General features: G+C 37.6%; 2 protein-coding genes across 2 annotated transcripts in view; both read left to right on the forward strand.

Moving 5' to 3' along the window:
* Positions 1-392: 392 nt before the first annotated feature.
* Positions 393-5,041, forward strand: si:dkey-187a12.4. The gene is made up of 4 exons (XM_037782073.1): positions 393-831; positions 2,503-2,726; positions 2,832-2,991; positions 4,083-5,041. The coding sequence occupies exons 1-4, from the start codon at positions 546-548 to the stop codon at positions 4,265-4,267; spliced, it is 855 nt and encodes a 284-aa protein (XP_037638001.1). The 5' UTR covers positions 393-545; the 3' UTR covers positions 4,268-5,041.
* A 2,891-nt stretch (positions 5,042-7,932) lies between these two features.
* Positions 7,933-18,155, forward strand: part of rin2 (Ras and Rab interactor 2) — a 48,363-nt gene continuing 38,140 nt past the window's right edge. Inside the window, exons 1-2 of the mRNA XM_037782023.1 lie at positions 7,933-8,143; positions 17,451-17,555. Of these exons, the coding sequence (XP_037637951.1) occupies positions 17,496-17,555 (60 nt within the window). The 5' untranslated portion in view covers positions 7,933-8,143; positions 17,451-17,495. The remainder of the gene's footprint in view (positions 8,144-17,450; positions 17,556-18,155) is intronic.

Here is an 18,155-nt window from a genome sequence, read left to right on the forward strand (position 1 = left end):
AAACACAACAGTATACAATTTACTCAGTGGTGGAATGTAACTAAGTACTTAAATACAATTTTGAGGTACTTTACTTGAGTATTTCCATGTTCTGCTACTTTTTACTTCTACTCAACTACATCTCAGAGGGAAATATTAGACTTTTTTACTCCACTACATTTATGTGACAACTTTAGTTACTTTACAGATTCAGATTATTAATACAAAATATAATCACATTACAATCAAATTACACATTACAATTAAATCAGACATATTACTGGGTGAATTCCATATTTAAAACACAAATAGTGACAATTTGTATAATTTGTATTATTCTCAACGTGGATATAGATGCTGCCTTTATGCTGCTGTTGCATTGTGGGAAACGTAGTTCTGCAGCCGCCCCAATGTTCTCTCAACATTTCTGTGACGTTTTTGCAACGTGATATCGTTCACTGGAAATGTCTCAACTTCCGCCTCTTCTGTGCAGCGGAGGGAGCAACAGAAACGTTACTTAAACGGTGTAGAAACGTTTCTCCGGGTCTCAGTGTTCAGTAACTTAAATGGAGCATGTTAACGGAGACAACCGGGACTGGCCGCTGCAGCGACGAGTGGAGGGTATTGTGAACAAACATATGGCAGACATTGCTCGAGAAACCCTCCAGCAGAGGCTGTCTGCTGCGTCCGATGAGATGCACAGTCTGGCTGAACATGTCTCCAGACGCTCCTCAGGGGAAGAGTTCAAAGACGAGTCCCGAAGAGGGGACGTGAGCTTCGGCATAGAGCCGCCGCTCTCCTCCGCCTGCAGCTCCGGAGCCGCTGACAAGTCACTTTGTGCCCCATCCACAGGTAGACTGTCAGCTGCACAGAAAAACCTGGGAATAGTTTTTATCTAACTAAATGGTCTGGCAGGAAGGTGGACAATAAAGTTAATGTTAAAATCCACACTAAACATTAGTGCTTTTAAAGTATTTAAAGCAATGGTGTGCAGCAATGTACATTTACTGCTATTTTCGCTGTCTGATGATGTGTAATATTCAATCTATAGTATTATTTCTATAGGTAAAATGTATTTTTATTCTAGAATTGAAAAAAAAAGCATTCACTACCACCATTATTCATTAGCCATTGTATTTATTTTTCACTTCTTTGAATTAAAATTTAAAAAAAATTATATTATTCATTATTTAATTTAGGGCTGTCAGTTAATTAGAATACTCACAGGTAGACTGTTAGCTGCCAACCATTGACTTCACTCCACAGGTAGACTGTTACCTGACAACCAGTGATTTCACTCCGCAGGTAGACTGGTAGCTGTCATACAGTGATCTCACTCCACAGAAAAAAACATGGGAATACTTTTTATCTGTCTAAATGGTCTGGCAGGAAGGTGGAAAATAAAGTTAATGTTAAAATGCAAAAAAAAATTAGTGCTTTAAAGTATTTAAAGCAGTGGTGTGCTGCAATGCACATTTACTGCTATTTTCACTGTCTGGTGATGTATAATCTTCATATATTATTGTTTCTAAAGGTAAAATGTATTTTTACTCTAGCATTTCAAAAAACATTTACTATTCATTAGCCATTGTTTTTTATTTTATTTTATGATTTATGGTATTTGTTTGTGAAAGTTAGTATCTGGGAATAGGTACAAATGTTGACAGAATTATTTGGAACATACTTAATAAAACAAACTCACCTTCACTTCTTTGAATTACAATTTAAAAAAAATATATATTATACATTATTTAATTTAGGGCTGTCAGTCAATTAGAATACTCACTGGTAGCCTGTCAGCTGCCAATCAGTGATTTCACTCCACAGAAAAAGCCTGGGAATAGTTTTTATCTTTTATCTTTAAATGTAGCAAAATAATATTACATTATTATTATTTTAACAGAAGAGTAAATAAATAAGGGAATTAATACAAAGGTAAATAAATAAAGAAGGAAATTAAAACAGAAATATCAATTTATGTCACATTTTATCAATTAATTAATGGCTACATTTATTTTTTATATTATTTTTGCGACATGTATTTATTTATTCATTTTATTTTTGATTTTGGCAAGTTCTGTCCTCCATACAAGACCTCTGACATTTTAGAAATAAATGTTCAATAGTTTAATCTTCATCACAATTATCAATAGGGCACCCGGCACCCTTTCGTTTTAACAAAGCAAGTCCACTTTACCACCGCTAGTCTAACTGATACAAGCCACATAATATCTTGTGTATTTTCTGATAAGTACTTACTAAATCTGTTTTTAATACATACCTGGGACTCAAATTCATCTAGAGTCTGGTATAGGAAAACACCATACAAGTTATTACATAGTTTAGCATATATGTTTTTGCTGGATATTTCAACCCAATTAATATTTAAGTGTGTAACATTTGTCATCACTGTCGTCACTATACACAAGTTTGTTGTACGGTACAGAGTCTCTTGCGGGTTCTTTTTTCTCGGTCCAACTCAGTGTTTTTACACTCAACTTCTCTCCAACTCCTCCTCTCTAGAGACTGCTGCTCAGAGGAAGATCATTGCTCTACTGGTGGAGATCAAAGAGGAGCAGCAGAGGCAGTGGGCAGTGCTGAGGGATCTTCAGGCTCGACTGCAGGGTCAGACCGGCTACGAGGAAGAGGATGTGGAGGCTCTGGACATGGATCTCCCCCTGAGGACCCTGGAGCAGCTGGATGAGATGGAGAGACAGCTGGATGATGCAGGAATACAAAAGAGAATTGTAATTTAAATAGTGCTGTTTATGTGATGTTAATCTCTAGGTACCTTGAGTCGTTTGCTGTGTGAATGCTCATTGTCTGCTGTGAAACTGTTGTCCAAATTCAAGGTGTCATACCTATCACGGATGGGCGGGGCGACGGTTGACGACGCAGTGAGACGTCTTATGCAGGCTGTGCTTTCATTCGCCGTTGGTTCTGAACTCAACTGGGTGGGCCGCGGACAAAAGAGAAGCTTCAGGAACACTCGCCTCCAAGGGGTCCTCTTCTGTAAGTATCAGACCTGGCATTAACATGCGTCCTGAGTGATTCACAAGAGAACAGCTTTAAGTACGTCTGTTCACACCTGGCATAAGAATGCGTCTCCACATGCATCTCGAGTGACCACCTGTGATTGGATCTCGCTTCCCCTCTCTATATGCAAATAAACACGTGGTAGACGCATGGCTAATAGAGCAGATGTTGTATATTACAGGAATGTCAGTATAATGACGTATGATATAATATCCTACATGTGTGAATTTGGGTGCATTTTATTAATAAAAGGTTAGTGTACCGGCGGTCCCCGGGGACCTCCGTGCCTCCGATACTTCCCTACCCTTTGACGCAAATTGCAATAATTGGGCGTTAATAGTTTTAAAGTACCGTTATTGCCTCCATTAGCTTTGTGACACAGCTGCTGCTGACTGTTTTGATAAACTCCAATAAAGAACTTCCCACTGTTTTTAGGACACTAGCATGCACCTAACCCTTTCACCTTAGGCAGTATCTTTGCCTCACCCGTCCCCCCTGCAACTCTCCCATGGGCCCCTGGGGAGGCGCGCCTCACAGTTTGAAACCCTCTGGACTGTTTGGTTGACCTCTTGTGTCTCCTGGAAGAAGCTCCAGTTGCAACTCTACATTTCAGACTTTGAGTCATGTTTAAATGAGACTTTCTTTCAGGTTTCAGCTGACATTATCATATTGTTTGGATCATGCTAAAAGATTAGAGTTGTTTTGTTATTAAATAAGGGATTTGGTTTGCGTTGCAGGGTCCTAATCTATATCTGATAGAAAACATAAAGAAAAGAATTAGGGCTTTCAACCGTGTGTAATCAAATTAATTGCACATTTTTTATTTATTCAAAATGTACCATAAAGGGAGATTAGTCAAGTATTTATACTCTTATCAACATGGGATTGGGCATATATGCTTAATTTATGCAAATGTATGTTTTTTAGCTTTTAAACTGAACCCGCTACAACCTCCGAAAGACTGAATAGTGGCGTTAAAACTATAAAGAATACGCTATGGTTTAATAAGGATGGTAAATAAATAACGCTGAGCTGTACAAAGGATAATCTCTAGCTTCTTCTTTTAGGTGCTCTGAAACGAACACCAGTGGGTAAGGAGGCCACGCATCACCAGTACGCTGACGTGGTGAAGAAGTGGCTGCGGTTTGCTCCATTCAGACAGGGAGGGACCGGCCGTCGCTGCTACAAACCTCCGATGGAGTTTCCAGATTCTGAGGAAGCTGACAGTTTTAACCAAAGCTGCACACACTGACATTTATCTAACTTATTAGGTATCCCCAAAATACCTAAACATTAGGGTGTCCATTCAGAGACAAGATATCCACATGCTATGATAGCAATATTATTTCTTAAAGACACCTGCAAACTGTACACATCGGGTGTTTTTCCTCCTCCAAAATGTCCTTTTAAAGAGCCCAAATGATGAGACATTTCTCCCAATTCAGTGAGCTGTGTTAAAGACGGAAAACCTAGCAATGGTGTGCCTTTCAGAACTTCACTTAAATATTTTAACATTTGATAAAAATGCAATCTTTCTTTTGAATATATATCAGTCAGTGCACATCAGTCTCAATTGTTTATAGATGGATATGAAGTGTCTTGGAATGAAACCATCCAGTGTATTATATTTTCTGTATGTTAAAGCATTGTTTCACCTATTGTACATTATTTTCTCCCTTTTAATTGCCTAATGCAGGGTTGTAACTCCACTGAGGGCATGTGAGGATTAGTACAGTGGATGTTCACAATTTATACTGTAGGGGGCGACAAAATCAAAGCATTTGTCTCAGAGTGCTTAAAGTTAAGATGTGGTCTGTCATCTCCGGCCTCAAAATGAAACCATAACATCTAATAGAATTTTCAAATTCTCAGTAAACTGAAGACAATATTTCCCAGAAAAAGCGCTTTTTTTCCACATGTTCTTGTGTCTCATTTTGATTTGTTGGTGTGTGTTTTTTGCCAAGTTGCTGGTGTACGATTTATTATTTTAGTAATAAATAACTATTCATTAAATTTTGTATCTATATATTTATTTGTCACATTTTGTTTAACAAAGTTAGGAAAGCAATGTTTAAGTCAAGCCTGATGTTGCCTTACACATAAAAGAATGATCCCAGTCACTTCCACACAGTGAGGCATACAGCTTATTAATTAAACACTGGTCTCAGATCGGAACTTAGTATCAGCCGATACCCAAAGCCCAGGTATCGCTATCGGCATTGGGACTGAAAAAGTCGAATCAGGGCATCTCCACTTACAGGGTCCCCTGAATTGAAATACTGTAGTTTGGATTGTACCTCATTTGTATGCCACTATCAAAAGCGTCTGCCACATGAATTAATGGTCCCATATCGTGCTCATTTTCAGGTTCATACTTGTATTTTGTGTTTCTACTAGAACATGTTTACATGCTGTAATGTTAAAAAAAAAACTTTATTTTCCTCATACTGTCTGCCTGAATATACCTGTATTTACCCTCTGTCTGAAACGCTCCGTTTTAGTGCATTTCAACGGAATTGCAACAGAATTGCGTTGCTAGGCAACAGCTTGGGTCCATGTTTACTTCCTGTCAGCTGATGTTATTTACATACACTGCAACAGGAAATAAACCGGGACACATTTAGAATGTTTACGTTTAAAACTGTGTAATGGTCTAAATATTGTATATTTGTGACATCACAAATGGACAGAAATCCTAAACAGCTTGTTTCAAACGCACAATTTCTGAATACGGGCTGTGTGTATTTCTCCGTATATTGAGCATTTTGATAGTTTAACAGTATTTATAGAGCATATATGTTATATATGTTCTTGGTAACACCTGTGATTTTCCTACTTGGCAAAATGTCTGTTAAGACATGAGTATCATGAATGCAGTATGTTTTCGGTTTGTCAAGAAACATAATGGCCACAGTTAATAATAACTCCACAATTATATTCAGTATATTAAATACTACCATAGTGGAAACTGCCTTTGAAGTGTATAATGTCATTTCATGGAAAAGCATGACAGAGATCAGGTTAAATGCAATCCCACTCTGTTGAAACTCAGTGACTGGACCCAGAGTGGAAGGTTCAATTTAGTACACTTGTATTTTTTCTTCTACAGAAGTGCAATTTCTGCAAAGTATGATTTTTTTCCTTTTGTTTCTGTTCCTCTTTCTACTTCTGATATGTCTATGTTCTAAAATTAAACCTTAAATGAAGGGAGTTCACAGTTAATCACCTGAGCTGCCTGGACAAATTAAATATAATAAGTAGTTAACATGTAGGCCTACCATGTGACATGTGATTTTATATATTTAGCAGTGGTATCGCCAACTCATAAATACATTCTCCTTCCATATCAGTGATACAAATTTCATTTCACGTTTAGGTTTGTTGCTTTGTCTTTATTATTATTATGGTTTTAAAATATACATGGTCTTATTGGAAGAGTATATTACATCCACTCTTGGGTTATTTTTTATGAAAAGGGTATCTCAGTATGTTGTTATTGCTCAGAACTGGAGGTAAAACCCTTAAGCTTTGTAGAGGGACCCTTTATTCTCCCAGTCCAGACACGTGATATGAAAGTTAATGCAGAGTTTGTTTTTGCTCCTTTGCTGTGCTGTGGGGGGAAGGAGGAGGCAGAGTTATCCATCAAGCTGCACAGATAGAAGAGGAAAACCTCCGGAAGTAGTGCTGCGCTACCTTTAAAATAAAAGCATGGAATTGATACTAGAAAAAAATGAAAGAAATGCACAGATGTGGCACCATAAGGGCAATTAGTACAGGGTAAATTTGGTAAGTTATTTTTTTTTTTTTAGACCAACTAGACTCAAACCTAACTGTCCAACATTTGGAACATTTTGGTTTTTCTATTGTCATGTTCATGTATGCGCAACAAGTTTTCTAACTTTACTGTCTGGTTGAGCTGACTACATTGCACATACTTTGTATTAATTTAAGATAACAAATTATATTGGAAATACCACAGGAAGTAAGTTATCAAAAAAATATTTCTAAATTACTTAAACCTTTCCCAAACGTTTCCATGCCATGATCCCCCTTTTGCAAGATGTCTAAAAAAAACATTGACAATACTATGTTAACAAAATAAATAAAATGAGAATATATTTCTTTACTTTTATTAATGCAATAATAATTACCTTTTATTTATAATTTCAAATCTTTCATCTTTCTATTAGATTCAATATTTATGTTTTCCATTATAAACATTGTTTGTCAGTTTATCAACATTCAACATTATTGTGTGTGTCTGTGTTTGTGTTCGTCAGCTCCTATCCTTTTCAAAATGTGTCTATTTTTTAAATAATTTTTCTTTTTAAATGGAAACAGGTTCTACCTCCGACTCACAATAGGTGGGTGAAAAATACGTTACTGTCCATTGGTTTGGAGAAACTTAGATTTTCCCTTAAAGGTTTCTTTAATTCTTTTGAAAAGACTTGGAAACCTCTACTGAACCATATTGAATCTATGAACTCCTTGCCTTAACACATTTCTGTTTTTTTTTTCATTAACTGGATTTTGTGCATTTCTATACATGTGCAAATAAATAAAATATATATATATATTTTTTTAAATAAAAATAAAATAAAAAAATCTGTCCTTTTTTGTGAGTTAGCACTAGCCAGCTAAATGCTGATGATTGTTGTTTTTGACTGGCAGGCAAGTAGACATATTAATTATATATATTATTATTATTATTATTATTATTATTAATAATAATAATAATAATAATAATTCCATTTTATTTTTTTAACTATATATATTTTGCACTTTCCTTCATCTTACCTCCAACAGCACAGATCCTATTCGAAAACAAATACTTTATTTTGAAAAGTGTAAACGGAAGTCGTTTCTTCTTCTTCTTCGGCTTGTTTTCCTCCAGCAGATCGCAGCTCAGGCTCTGAGCAGTTAATAGCTTCCTCAGAGGAGAGTTTGGGATCATGGAGACACAGACACCGGCTAAACTACAGTCTGTTACCTCGTTTTTACTCACCTGAAAGAACAATAAATACTCCATCATCACCTACAACAACAGAAGGAAACTCAACATGGAGCTATAATGTCATTTAAATGTCCAGAAGCTCGTCGGAGAAGAAAAACTGGAGCAACTTAACAGGCAAGTTAAAGTTAAAGTCTCCTTTGTGTTGCTACAGTAACACCGTGTTTCTGTCGTCTGTTTCTTAACTTCTACACTCAAATTAACTCCTTTTCGCTTCATAAAACAAAACTCTGCACCATAAAGTCATTATTTACTGTTGCATCGTGAATAATAAAGCAGTATTATGTGTGAGAGGAGGAATCCTGCAGGACGTGTTGTACAAGTTATCACCACCTGTTATTGCTTGACGTCATAGATTATTTAACCAGACTTAATGATAAAGACGCACCAATTTAATATTGTGCTTACAAATGATGTTGCTTTGCGAGGTCACACAGAGAATAAACTGTGATTTAAAACTTCTTTGTGAATCAATCTTCAATTCGGCATGAAAATAATCTGACATATGCAAGTGTTTCATTCATGTAACAGCACTAGACTGTATTATTTGAGGGTTTGTTCCTGTACAAAGGGGTCCATGGTACAGTATTATAAGCTTATTTAATAGACAGATTTAATAATTTAGTTTGGTGTATGCTGTAGATATGTGTACCTGGTGATTTGACTTGTGTGGTTGGAAGTATTTTACAGATTTAGAAGTTACACAATTCATTAATTATTATTATTATTATTAATAATAATAATATAATGACACAATATCATATAATAATATTATTATTATTATTATTATTAATAATATAAATATATGAATTTGTAATATTAATATCAATAATAATTATATATTATTATTATAATATGTTTTGTGGTACTGTATCGATTCTCAAAAACACTATTAATTTTTGATTAATAGTTTACATTTAGTAGTTACATTTTTACATATTTAGTAGTTTACATTGACAGAGATTAACTCAGTCAATACCTTTGCAAAGAGATGCACCCTCTCAAAGTAGTGTTATGATGTTGGATGTTACAGGGACTGTGATAAATGCAAATGCAGATCCGACTGTTCTGATTGCATAAAAAATTAAACTTTTTTTACTCATATTTTATGCATATGGTGGTGTGTTTGTCTATGACAGTTTTCCTAAAATGAGATAAAAAAAAATTGCAGTATATTGCCTTACTTATAGTATTATAATTTATTGCAATATATTGAATCGTACCCTGGTATCAGGATGCGTATCGTATCGCCAGATTCCTGCCAATACACAGCCCTACTTTTGATACATACCCCATGTTGAGTTTTCAATGAGAGATGTGATTTAAGTGACTCCATCATGTCAAGAAAACAAATTAAGAGCATCCCCCAAACCTCTCATAGCCCGGAGCATCTGTTGATATGTGAGCAGCAGTGTGATGTTTCAGTTCAGCTTAGAAATCCACTTGTCTTGCGGTGGTGTTTGGTAGCTGGTGACCCGAGTCTCGGCCCCCTGGAAGTTTCCCAGCTCACAGATTGGTGTGTCATCTATTGTTTGCATGGAAATTAGACTGCTGTTCAAAAGTTGCTGCCAGGCATTTGCATTTGGTTCTCGGACTGTAACCGTAACTAATATCACCAGCCTTACGCATCATCTCATTTCCCCTTCCTTTTTTCAGCCAAAGTATTTCCTTGTACAGGCCAATACCCTGGTTTTTCAATCTCCTCAGAAATCTGCTAATGTGCTTAGCGCTGTGTTGTCTACCTCAAACCTGAGTCACAGACCAGGAATTCAAGAAGAGTGCATTGGTCTGGCATCCTGGTTTGATGTTTGACCACCTCCTTTTGAATATGAAGCTCCCTCTCTTTGCTCAGGTGGAGTGACAGTGTCATGTTTTCAAGAGGTCACATTTCATTTATTTGTTTATTTGACAGGGACAGAGCACGTTAATGAACAACTGCATAAAATGTCAACATGCAGGAGTTGGCAAGAATGCTAATTTACATCCGTAGTCCCTAGGCAGGTAACAAAGACAGAAATATTACATTAGACAATGTACAGATAGTAGGGCTGTCAATCGCAATTAATCGCACAATTGTCCATATTTAATTGCCATTAATCACACATGACTCACACATTTTTTATCCGTTAATGCAAATGTATATAGGGACCCCTTGGTACCAACCATGTCATACTAGCTCGTCACGAAGGAGGCTAAATAACGCTCCAAAGTTACGCAAAATTTTGGCGATGAAAAACTGTCATGGCCATTTTCAAAGGGGTCCCTTGTCGTTAATTGAATTCCAATAATAAATATATACATACATTTGCATAAAGCAGCATATTTGTCCACTCCCATGTTGATAAGAGTATTAAATACTTGACAAATCTCCCTTTTTAAGGTACATTTTGAACAGATAAAAAATGTGTTATTAATTTGCGATTGATCGGGATTAACTATGAACAATCATGTGAAAAATTCCGATTAAAATATTTTAATCGATGGACAGCTTTTGTTTCGGCATGACTGAGTGAACCGGGGTTACTTTAGAAACTGTAGTTGATAGTGACACAGTGATGTAGGTCAAACCTGCATCGACAGCCCCCTCCTCCTGACAAGGGTTGAATGCAGAAAAACAAAAGAGATGATGATGGAAGTAGCTAATTAGTGAGCCATCTCGCTTCCTTCTCAATGAGATATAGGCTATGCTTATATATATATATATATATATATATATACATATATATATATTTTTTTTTTCTCTATAATTTCACTTCATTGTTCATTTTCCACTAATTAAGCTGCAAACTCTTTAAATGCTGAGTACCGCTCAGACTGCAGCCTTATGCACACCGCTTCAACATGCAGAGAAACCCAAAGCTTGACAGACCTGCTGTGCCTACTTATTGTTACTCCTACTCTGATTGGACAATCACTGTTTGGGAGAGGGGTCTAGTAAACGGTCACTTGACCCTGGATAAGGTTGACCGCAAAGTAGGTATAAAATGTTTACAGCAGGTGTCTTGCACATAGAGTCAGGGTGATATGTTGACACCTCCACCCCAGCTGTCCCTCCTTCTCTGAAGGCCCCTGGGGTCAAGGTCTGGAACTTGTTTGCCGTCTGTATGTGTGGAAAGGTAATGAAGTGATAGGAGATAATGGGGAGAGCGAACAGATCACACACACTGCTTCTGATACATTTTGAATTTAGCTGTAACGGTGAGTCATATATGACTTTTGCAAACACTAATCACGCCCATGAAACCTGGCATGCTAAAATGATATGCTAGATCGGGAGGTATTGCTTGTGCTTGTGCTTGTGGTTGATGTAATGTGTGTGTGTGAACTCAGAGCTTCAGTGGTTTACACATTTATCCAAGTTTCTCCAGTTGTGTCTCATCAGACAGGCTAGGACAGGTAGCAGTGGCCTCAGGCAGACACAACCAATATTTACTAATATGTATGTGAAAGTACAGGGCTTATCTTATTTAACAATGAATGGGTTTTATGGACATTTGGGAAGTAATGAGTCAGCTACTATAATCCATTTCCAGTCCTTTGTTCAATGTATAAGCCCATAATATGCTTCAAACCCTCCTCCCTCACTTTTGTGATATCTTACTTTGAGGGGCTTCGTCCGTCAACTTTTTGTAACTTTCAGAAACAGAAAATATGATAATCACACCTACTTTATGCAGTGGTTGGTCAGCTGTAAGAAGATGTGAAAGGAGGCAGGGGTGGAACTTCACAAGCTCTCTTTTCTCATTCTTCACACAACTACTTCCGTCAATTTTGTGTTTACAAGTGCAACACCATGATGTGTGCACATGTGCTCTGTTATCCCCATATGTAGTTGTGCTGAGACTACAAAAACATGCAAAAGACAGCGTTTTTGAAGGAGATCAGGTAGTCAGTGGGAAGTAGGGTTGTAAGAAAATATGGATTCACATGAGTATCGTTATATTATGTTTTGTGATATTGATTCACCAAAATGCTGTATCAATTTTGAATGAACCTCTTAAAAATCCAACAGCCCACTTGCAGCTGCTATTCTGTATTTTGGAGGTTATAGCGGACTAAATTTTGAAACTAGAATAAATATACTGGCATCATATGAAACTACAAAACTTAAGGAATCCTTTGGTACCAACCATGTCATTCTTGCATTTTGCAAAGAACGCTAGATAATGACCCAAAGTTGTGCTAAATATTGGCGAGGAAAAATTGGCATGGCCATTTTCAAAGGGGTCACTTGACCTCTGACCTCAAGATATGTGAATGGAAATGGGTTCTATGGGTACCCACGAGTCTCCCCTTTACAGACATGCCCACGTTATGATAATTACATGCAGTTTTTTGCATGCAGTACAAATGTGTTGTTTTCAACTGTTCTAAAATGGTGTATTTGAATATTTCTGAATACTGGGGTCCCTAAACGGTGTTAAAATAACATAAATGTGGTATCACTGTAAAGCTGAGGCTCCTGTGGATCCAATGAGCCCAATATATTCATGTGTGATGATGTTTGTCCCCATAATAGCCATCTCACAGTGACGTTTTTACTCAGATTTGAAACATAAAGTGGTGTATCTTTATACTATGACAGTTTTCCTAAAATTAGATTTGAAAAATAAATCACAATATATCGCCTTGCTGACAGTATCGCAATATATTGAATCGTTACCCCTATATCATGTTATCGTATCGCCAGATTCTTGCCAATACACAGCTCTAAATGGGTATAGAAATAAAAAAATGGATGGATTGAAATCCTGGGCTGGAATTAGTTCAGTTACAGCTTAGCACTGCTATAAATAATGAAACCGCCTCATTTAGGTGACCATTTGTAATGTTAAAATGTAAGTATTACAATTTCAGTACATAAATAGTGATAATAAGATGTTAAATGATGGCCATGTAAAATATCAAAGTAAAAGACTGAATTATTGCCAGTTATTGCCTTTCAAATGGTTTGTTTCTTAACATAGTGGACTACCATGCGTGTTTATGTGCTTAATCACAGTCTAGTACAAGGATTATCCAGCAGCAGCTAATACCAGGACCCTGACCACAATACATGTGACAGATGCGTAGTTTCTACCAATTGTAAAGGGAATTAGGCTGGTTGGTTAGAGGATGTGACTCATCTCAGATCCTCCTGCCAGGCTATGATTGTAGAGTTAGGTTGCTATTTCTCAGTCACTTAAATTCCAAGAATAAGAAAGCATAGGTTTTCCTTTTGTTTCGAAGAGGCTTGTTTGTTGACATCCGTTATATATCGGGTTTTCTACAGAAAAAGGAAACTTGTACCAGACTCACAACTACTGGATGTCAGAATTACTCAACATTTTATCTACAACTTTAGATAGTCATTAACCCTTTACCATTCCACCCTCTTTTTTTTTTAAAGGGATAGGGGATTTTCAGGGGTAGATAAATAGTCAACAGTAGATGTCACATAGAAGTGGTGTACATCATCTGAAAGCTGGGAACCTGAACATTAATTTGAGGTGCAGCTCAGCACCGTGTGTCAAATTGTTCTAGCCATGAATGAATTAATGAATGAATTAGAATTAATTGTAAGAGTGTAGAACATGATGAAATAGGTTTGTGATGATCGTCCCCATGCTCTATTATGTCTCATAAATTGTTGCATAATTTTTTAGGTTGATACCATTTCTTACAAAGATTTAGTGCTAAATTTAACAATTTTTATCATTTGAGAATTGATAGAAATGCTAAATAATCCCTCCAAAATACCACATTAAGACACCAGGAAATTGAGGAACACCATAGAAAAAGCCATGCAGTGATGTGGTTTCAAACACTTTTGACATTTGTAAATTTCTGCAGGAATTGCCTTTTTCGACGATTGGTTGGCGAGCACTTCTGTTCGGTAAACTGCTCAGAAACCCCCTTATTGTCAATCTAGCTAGGAAAGCCATCCATCCTCTGAATGCTCTAGGTCTCTAGTCTGTGGCTGTAAAGTTTCAGTACAATTAAATGGCTCCTATGAGGATTATCATCACACATGAATACAGTTGGGCTCATTGGATCCACAAGAGTCTCAGCTTTAAAGTGATACCCAATATATTTAATTCAAAGACTGTTTAGGGACCCCGGTATGCATAAATATTCAAATACACCATTTTAGAATAGGTGAAAATAACACATTTATACTGCATTCAAAAAAACTGCATGTAATTATTATAAAGTGGGCATATCTGTAAAGGTGAGACTCGTTGGTACCCATAGAACCCATTTTCATTCACATATCTTGAGGTCAGAGGTCAAGGGACCCCTTTGAAAATGGCCATGCCAGTTTTTCCTCACCATAATTTAGCGAAACTTTGGAGCGTTATTTAGCCTTCTTCCTGACAAGCTAGCATGACATCCATGGTACCAATGGCTTCCTTAGGATTTCTAGTTTCATATGATATCTTCACTCTGGCTTCTAACTCAGAGTGTTAAGGGGTTTTAAGCAGTGAGGTTTGCTTCACCGTTGAATAAACAAAGAAAACTCAAAGTCATGGGACACTGTATATATTGCGCCTTTTTAACTGGTGGCTGTTTTACTGTGACGACTATGTGAGAATGACACACTCAGGCATGATTCATCTTCCCATTTCCCCATTTTATGTTCTGTTAGTATTTCAAATGTAGAGACCCACCAGCTTTGTTAAGTTTTATCATTGTGAGGGCCATGCAGTATATGACTAATTCCTCACAGAGTGCACATACAGTATAATCCCTGTGTATAGATGGATGACAAATGAAAGGAAAAATGTCCTGCTATTCAGTATGTCACTGGACAACTGGCAGTCCACTGTTTATTTTTCCTTGACTGACAACCACAGGGGCCTTCCTGTTTACCAGACAATGACTGTGAATTACACACAGCTTGCAGTCACACACATGAAAACACACACACGTCTTGCTCCAATCAAAACAACTCCGAAAGCCCACTCTTCTGCTTTTGTTTTGACAAGAGGGGTTGGGCCCAGCAGAGCCCCACTAGAGATGTGAGGAGGAAAGGTGGAGTGAGAGAAACGGGAGATAAAAAACAGCAAGGTTGCATCATGCCTTCTGTCACTCTGTGGCTTGTGTTGCTTTCCAGGAAAAAAAACCTCTGTTTCCCCCTCTGTTTCTCAACATGTACACACATGCCAGTAAAAAAACATGGATAACTAATCCAGCCTTTTTTCAAATGTGTTTTTCCACAGCCCAAAAGCTAGAGGCCTAATAGCTAAACAATAATATTTTCAATGGTTCAAAGTTAGGAAGTTAAAAAAGTTATAAATCCCTCTCTAATATCTATTTTATATTGCTGTGAATCTCCTTCAAACTGTGTTTATTCAATTATCTTGCCAAAAATGTTATTTCACAAGGTTGCATTTGAACACATCATGATAACGTTATAATTCTTCGTCCATCGCGGCGCTTTCCAAGTGAATGACAAAACACAGGCGACGTCTATGAGGGTGGAAAGAGGAGAAGTCACGCGTCCTTAACGCGTCATATTTTTGGGGTACAACACATGCGCAGTAAAAAACTGGTCTGCACTCGCCGAAATTGAGCCAATCGCAACGCACGACTGCAGCTCCAGTTACATTGCGCATGTGTTGTACCCCAAGACCCTTGTCCGGCCGTGTCCCAGCCTCTTTCAATAGGCCTTGAGCAATGTGAGGCGACACAACAGTCGGCCTTCGTCGCCACTTGTTCTTAAGGGTGAGCCCATCCACCCTTCAAAGGAACTCATTTCAGTGACTGCAATTCAATTCTTTCAGTCACAACCTAAAGATGAGGGTTGGAAGTTAGATTGGTACACTGGCAAATTGAGTGCATCTCCTTCCGACATAGCTCCCTCTTTACCATGACAACAACCACATGGCTGCTGACGCTTCAAAACTCTGCCTGAAGCGGTTGGGATGAGTGTCAGCCATTATCTGTAAGCAAAGTGATATATGTACAGTATATAACTGGATCTAACCCACAGTGAGTGCTGGCCAGCATATGTGTATAGTGTGTGTGTGTGTATATGTTGAGAAATCCTCGCTGGCTCTGGGATCAAAAGCATTCCAACTGTTCCTCAACAGCAAATGTTTTATCCAACTGGCTTCCCACCGAGTCTCTCCAGCGAGTCAAATACCAAACAAAAATACCTGCAAGATTTATGCTTCCACAACAATCTTCTGTCCATGCACTGTTGTTGAAGTGAATGTGGATAAGAATTTGTTGTCAGTAAATGTATGCTGATAAATTCTTCCGGTTACATGTGTCATTATTAAAAGGCATGACTGGGATGTGTTTGCATGCCTTGACACAGCTGGCTCATATCAGCTGCTGTAACCAGATCCAGCACAACATCTGGGTCAAGCTTGTCTGCATGTATGTGTTCTGCCTCTATACGTGCAAAATCAGCAACAGCCCTGTTTTCTAGGAACCACAATGAATAGGCTTTGAGAGTCATTGTTTTGAATGAAATTGCTGTCAGAGCTCCATTTAAGACCTAACGATACGACTTGAACCCTCACATATTAAATACAAAGTGGTTAACATTACACATACAGTAAAGTATGGAAACACTTTGGGTTTCAACATTGCAAGGAAAAGTGGAGCTAGACATCACGGCTAAAGCTGCATGCTAACTCTGTCACGGACAGGAAACGTTATCGTATTGCAATAGCATGCGGTCAAGCCAGCCGTCACTCTCATCTCCGTGGTCAAATCGGCTGACACTACAACTGTAGAGCACCCATAAACTGACATTTATGTTAAATACAGTCAGACGGAGCTGACCATGGATGTATAAAGAGAACGGAGCTGACGGGAAAAGCTAGCAACGGACTCTACGTCCGGTTTTCAAAATAAGGTGTTAACAAAGGGAATTGTATACAAAATACATGTATAGAAATCAGATTGATTGGATTATATTCACCAGAAGTATAAAACATCACATGTACATGAAAATACCACTAATTGGTGAGGGAAATGTCTTTATTCTTTGATTTTTGATTTTTTTTTTATAAATAATTCATGAAAATGACTGATATATTTGACTTTAGGACATCTCTGACTACATACATGCTTAAAATCAAACATTTTAATGTATTAATTTAGATATTTTCAAAAGTAAAAGTATGATTCATCTTTTTCCCATGGTCAAAAAGGTTAACAAAAAAAATCATATTGAATACTAGTAGAATCGCAATACTTAAAAATTGCAATACATATCGAATTGGCTCACACGTATCGTGACAGCATCGAATCGGGCGATAGGTGAATCGTCCCAGCCCTTCTTCTTTTCATCTTCAGACACAAAAAAACATACATTTGTGGGTTCTTGTCTTCATAAATCTCCTCTGAGACGGATCTTGAGTGGACAAATCTGCTTTGTTTTGTGTTTCTTTGTATGTACACCTCTAATGTCTTCTTTCCTTCACAGAGAGTTCAGCAGACAGGGACAGACAGAGACGGCTCTAGAGACATCATGTCCACCAGTACCATCAGTCAACCCTGCAGGCAGGACAGGAAAGGCAGTTTCTTAAAGGTACGTGCCACTCAAATAATCAAAGCTGTGGGGCAAAATAATGTTCACACACAGAACTGTAAAGACAGTAGGTATATGTGACATTTTACATGAAGGACAAGGACAAGTCTGTTAACACTCGAGGTCGAGAAATGTGGGTGGGGGGCAGCAAACCTTCCAGTTACAGGCTAAATCCTGGAGAAGATTAAAGAGGAGGAGAGAGGTGGAGCCGGCCTGAGCATAGCTCTGTGGTTTGTTTTCCTGTCAGGCTTTTCATCTCTTGCTTGTTCTGGTAAAACTCTGTTTCTCCTGGATTGCTTAACAGAGATTTGTTTTTAAAGAGGATGTAATAGTGAGCATCATATTCATCAGATAATGGGAAATGGGGCTCTCGTCAAATATTCCCACTTTAGCAACTCAAGAAATGACTGAATACAGGAGCTGACTGTATATGTCTGACCACTCCAGCTCATTTTATATGATTCATTATATTGTAATCAGAGCTGCCATGTACACTAGTTACGCTTCCTGTTCCTCACACTTTGAGAAGTTGATGTCAGCTGCGGTGATCAGTCTCCATTGCTGCGTCTTGTCCATTCGTGTTGTAGTATAGATATACAT

This window comes from Sebastes umbrosus, chromosome 10, assembly GCF_015220745.1.
Source record: "Sebastes umbrosus isolate fSebUmb1 chromosome 10, fSebUmb1.pri, whole genome shotgun sequence".
NCBI classification, from domain to species: domain Eukaryota; kingdom Metazoa; phylum Chordata; class Actinopteri; order Perciformes; family Sebastidae; genus Sebastes; species Sebastes umbrosus.

Excerpts from the sequence above, each read along its gene's own strand:
- si:dkey-187a12.4 (XM_037782073.1), top strand. The coding sequence starts at position 546 with ATGGAGCATGTTAACGGAGACAACCGGGACTGGCCGCTGCAGCGACGA. Across the intron at positions 2,727-2,831 it reads CAGGAATACAAAAGAGAATT|GTGTCATACCTATCACGGAT; the intron begins GTAATTTAAATA and ends TCCAAATTCAAG. Across the intron at positions 2,992-4,082 it reads CCTCCAAGGGGTCCTCTTCT|GTGCTCTGAAACGAACACCA; the intron begins GTAAGTATCAGA and ends TTCTTCTTTTAG.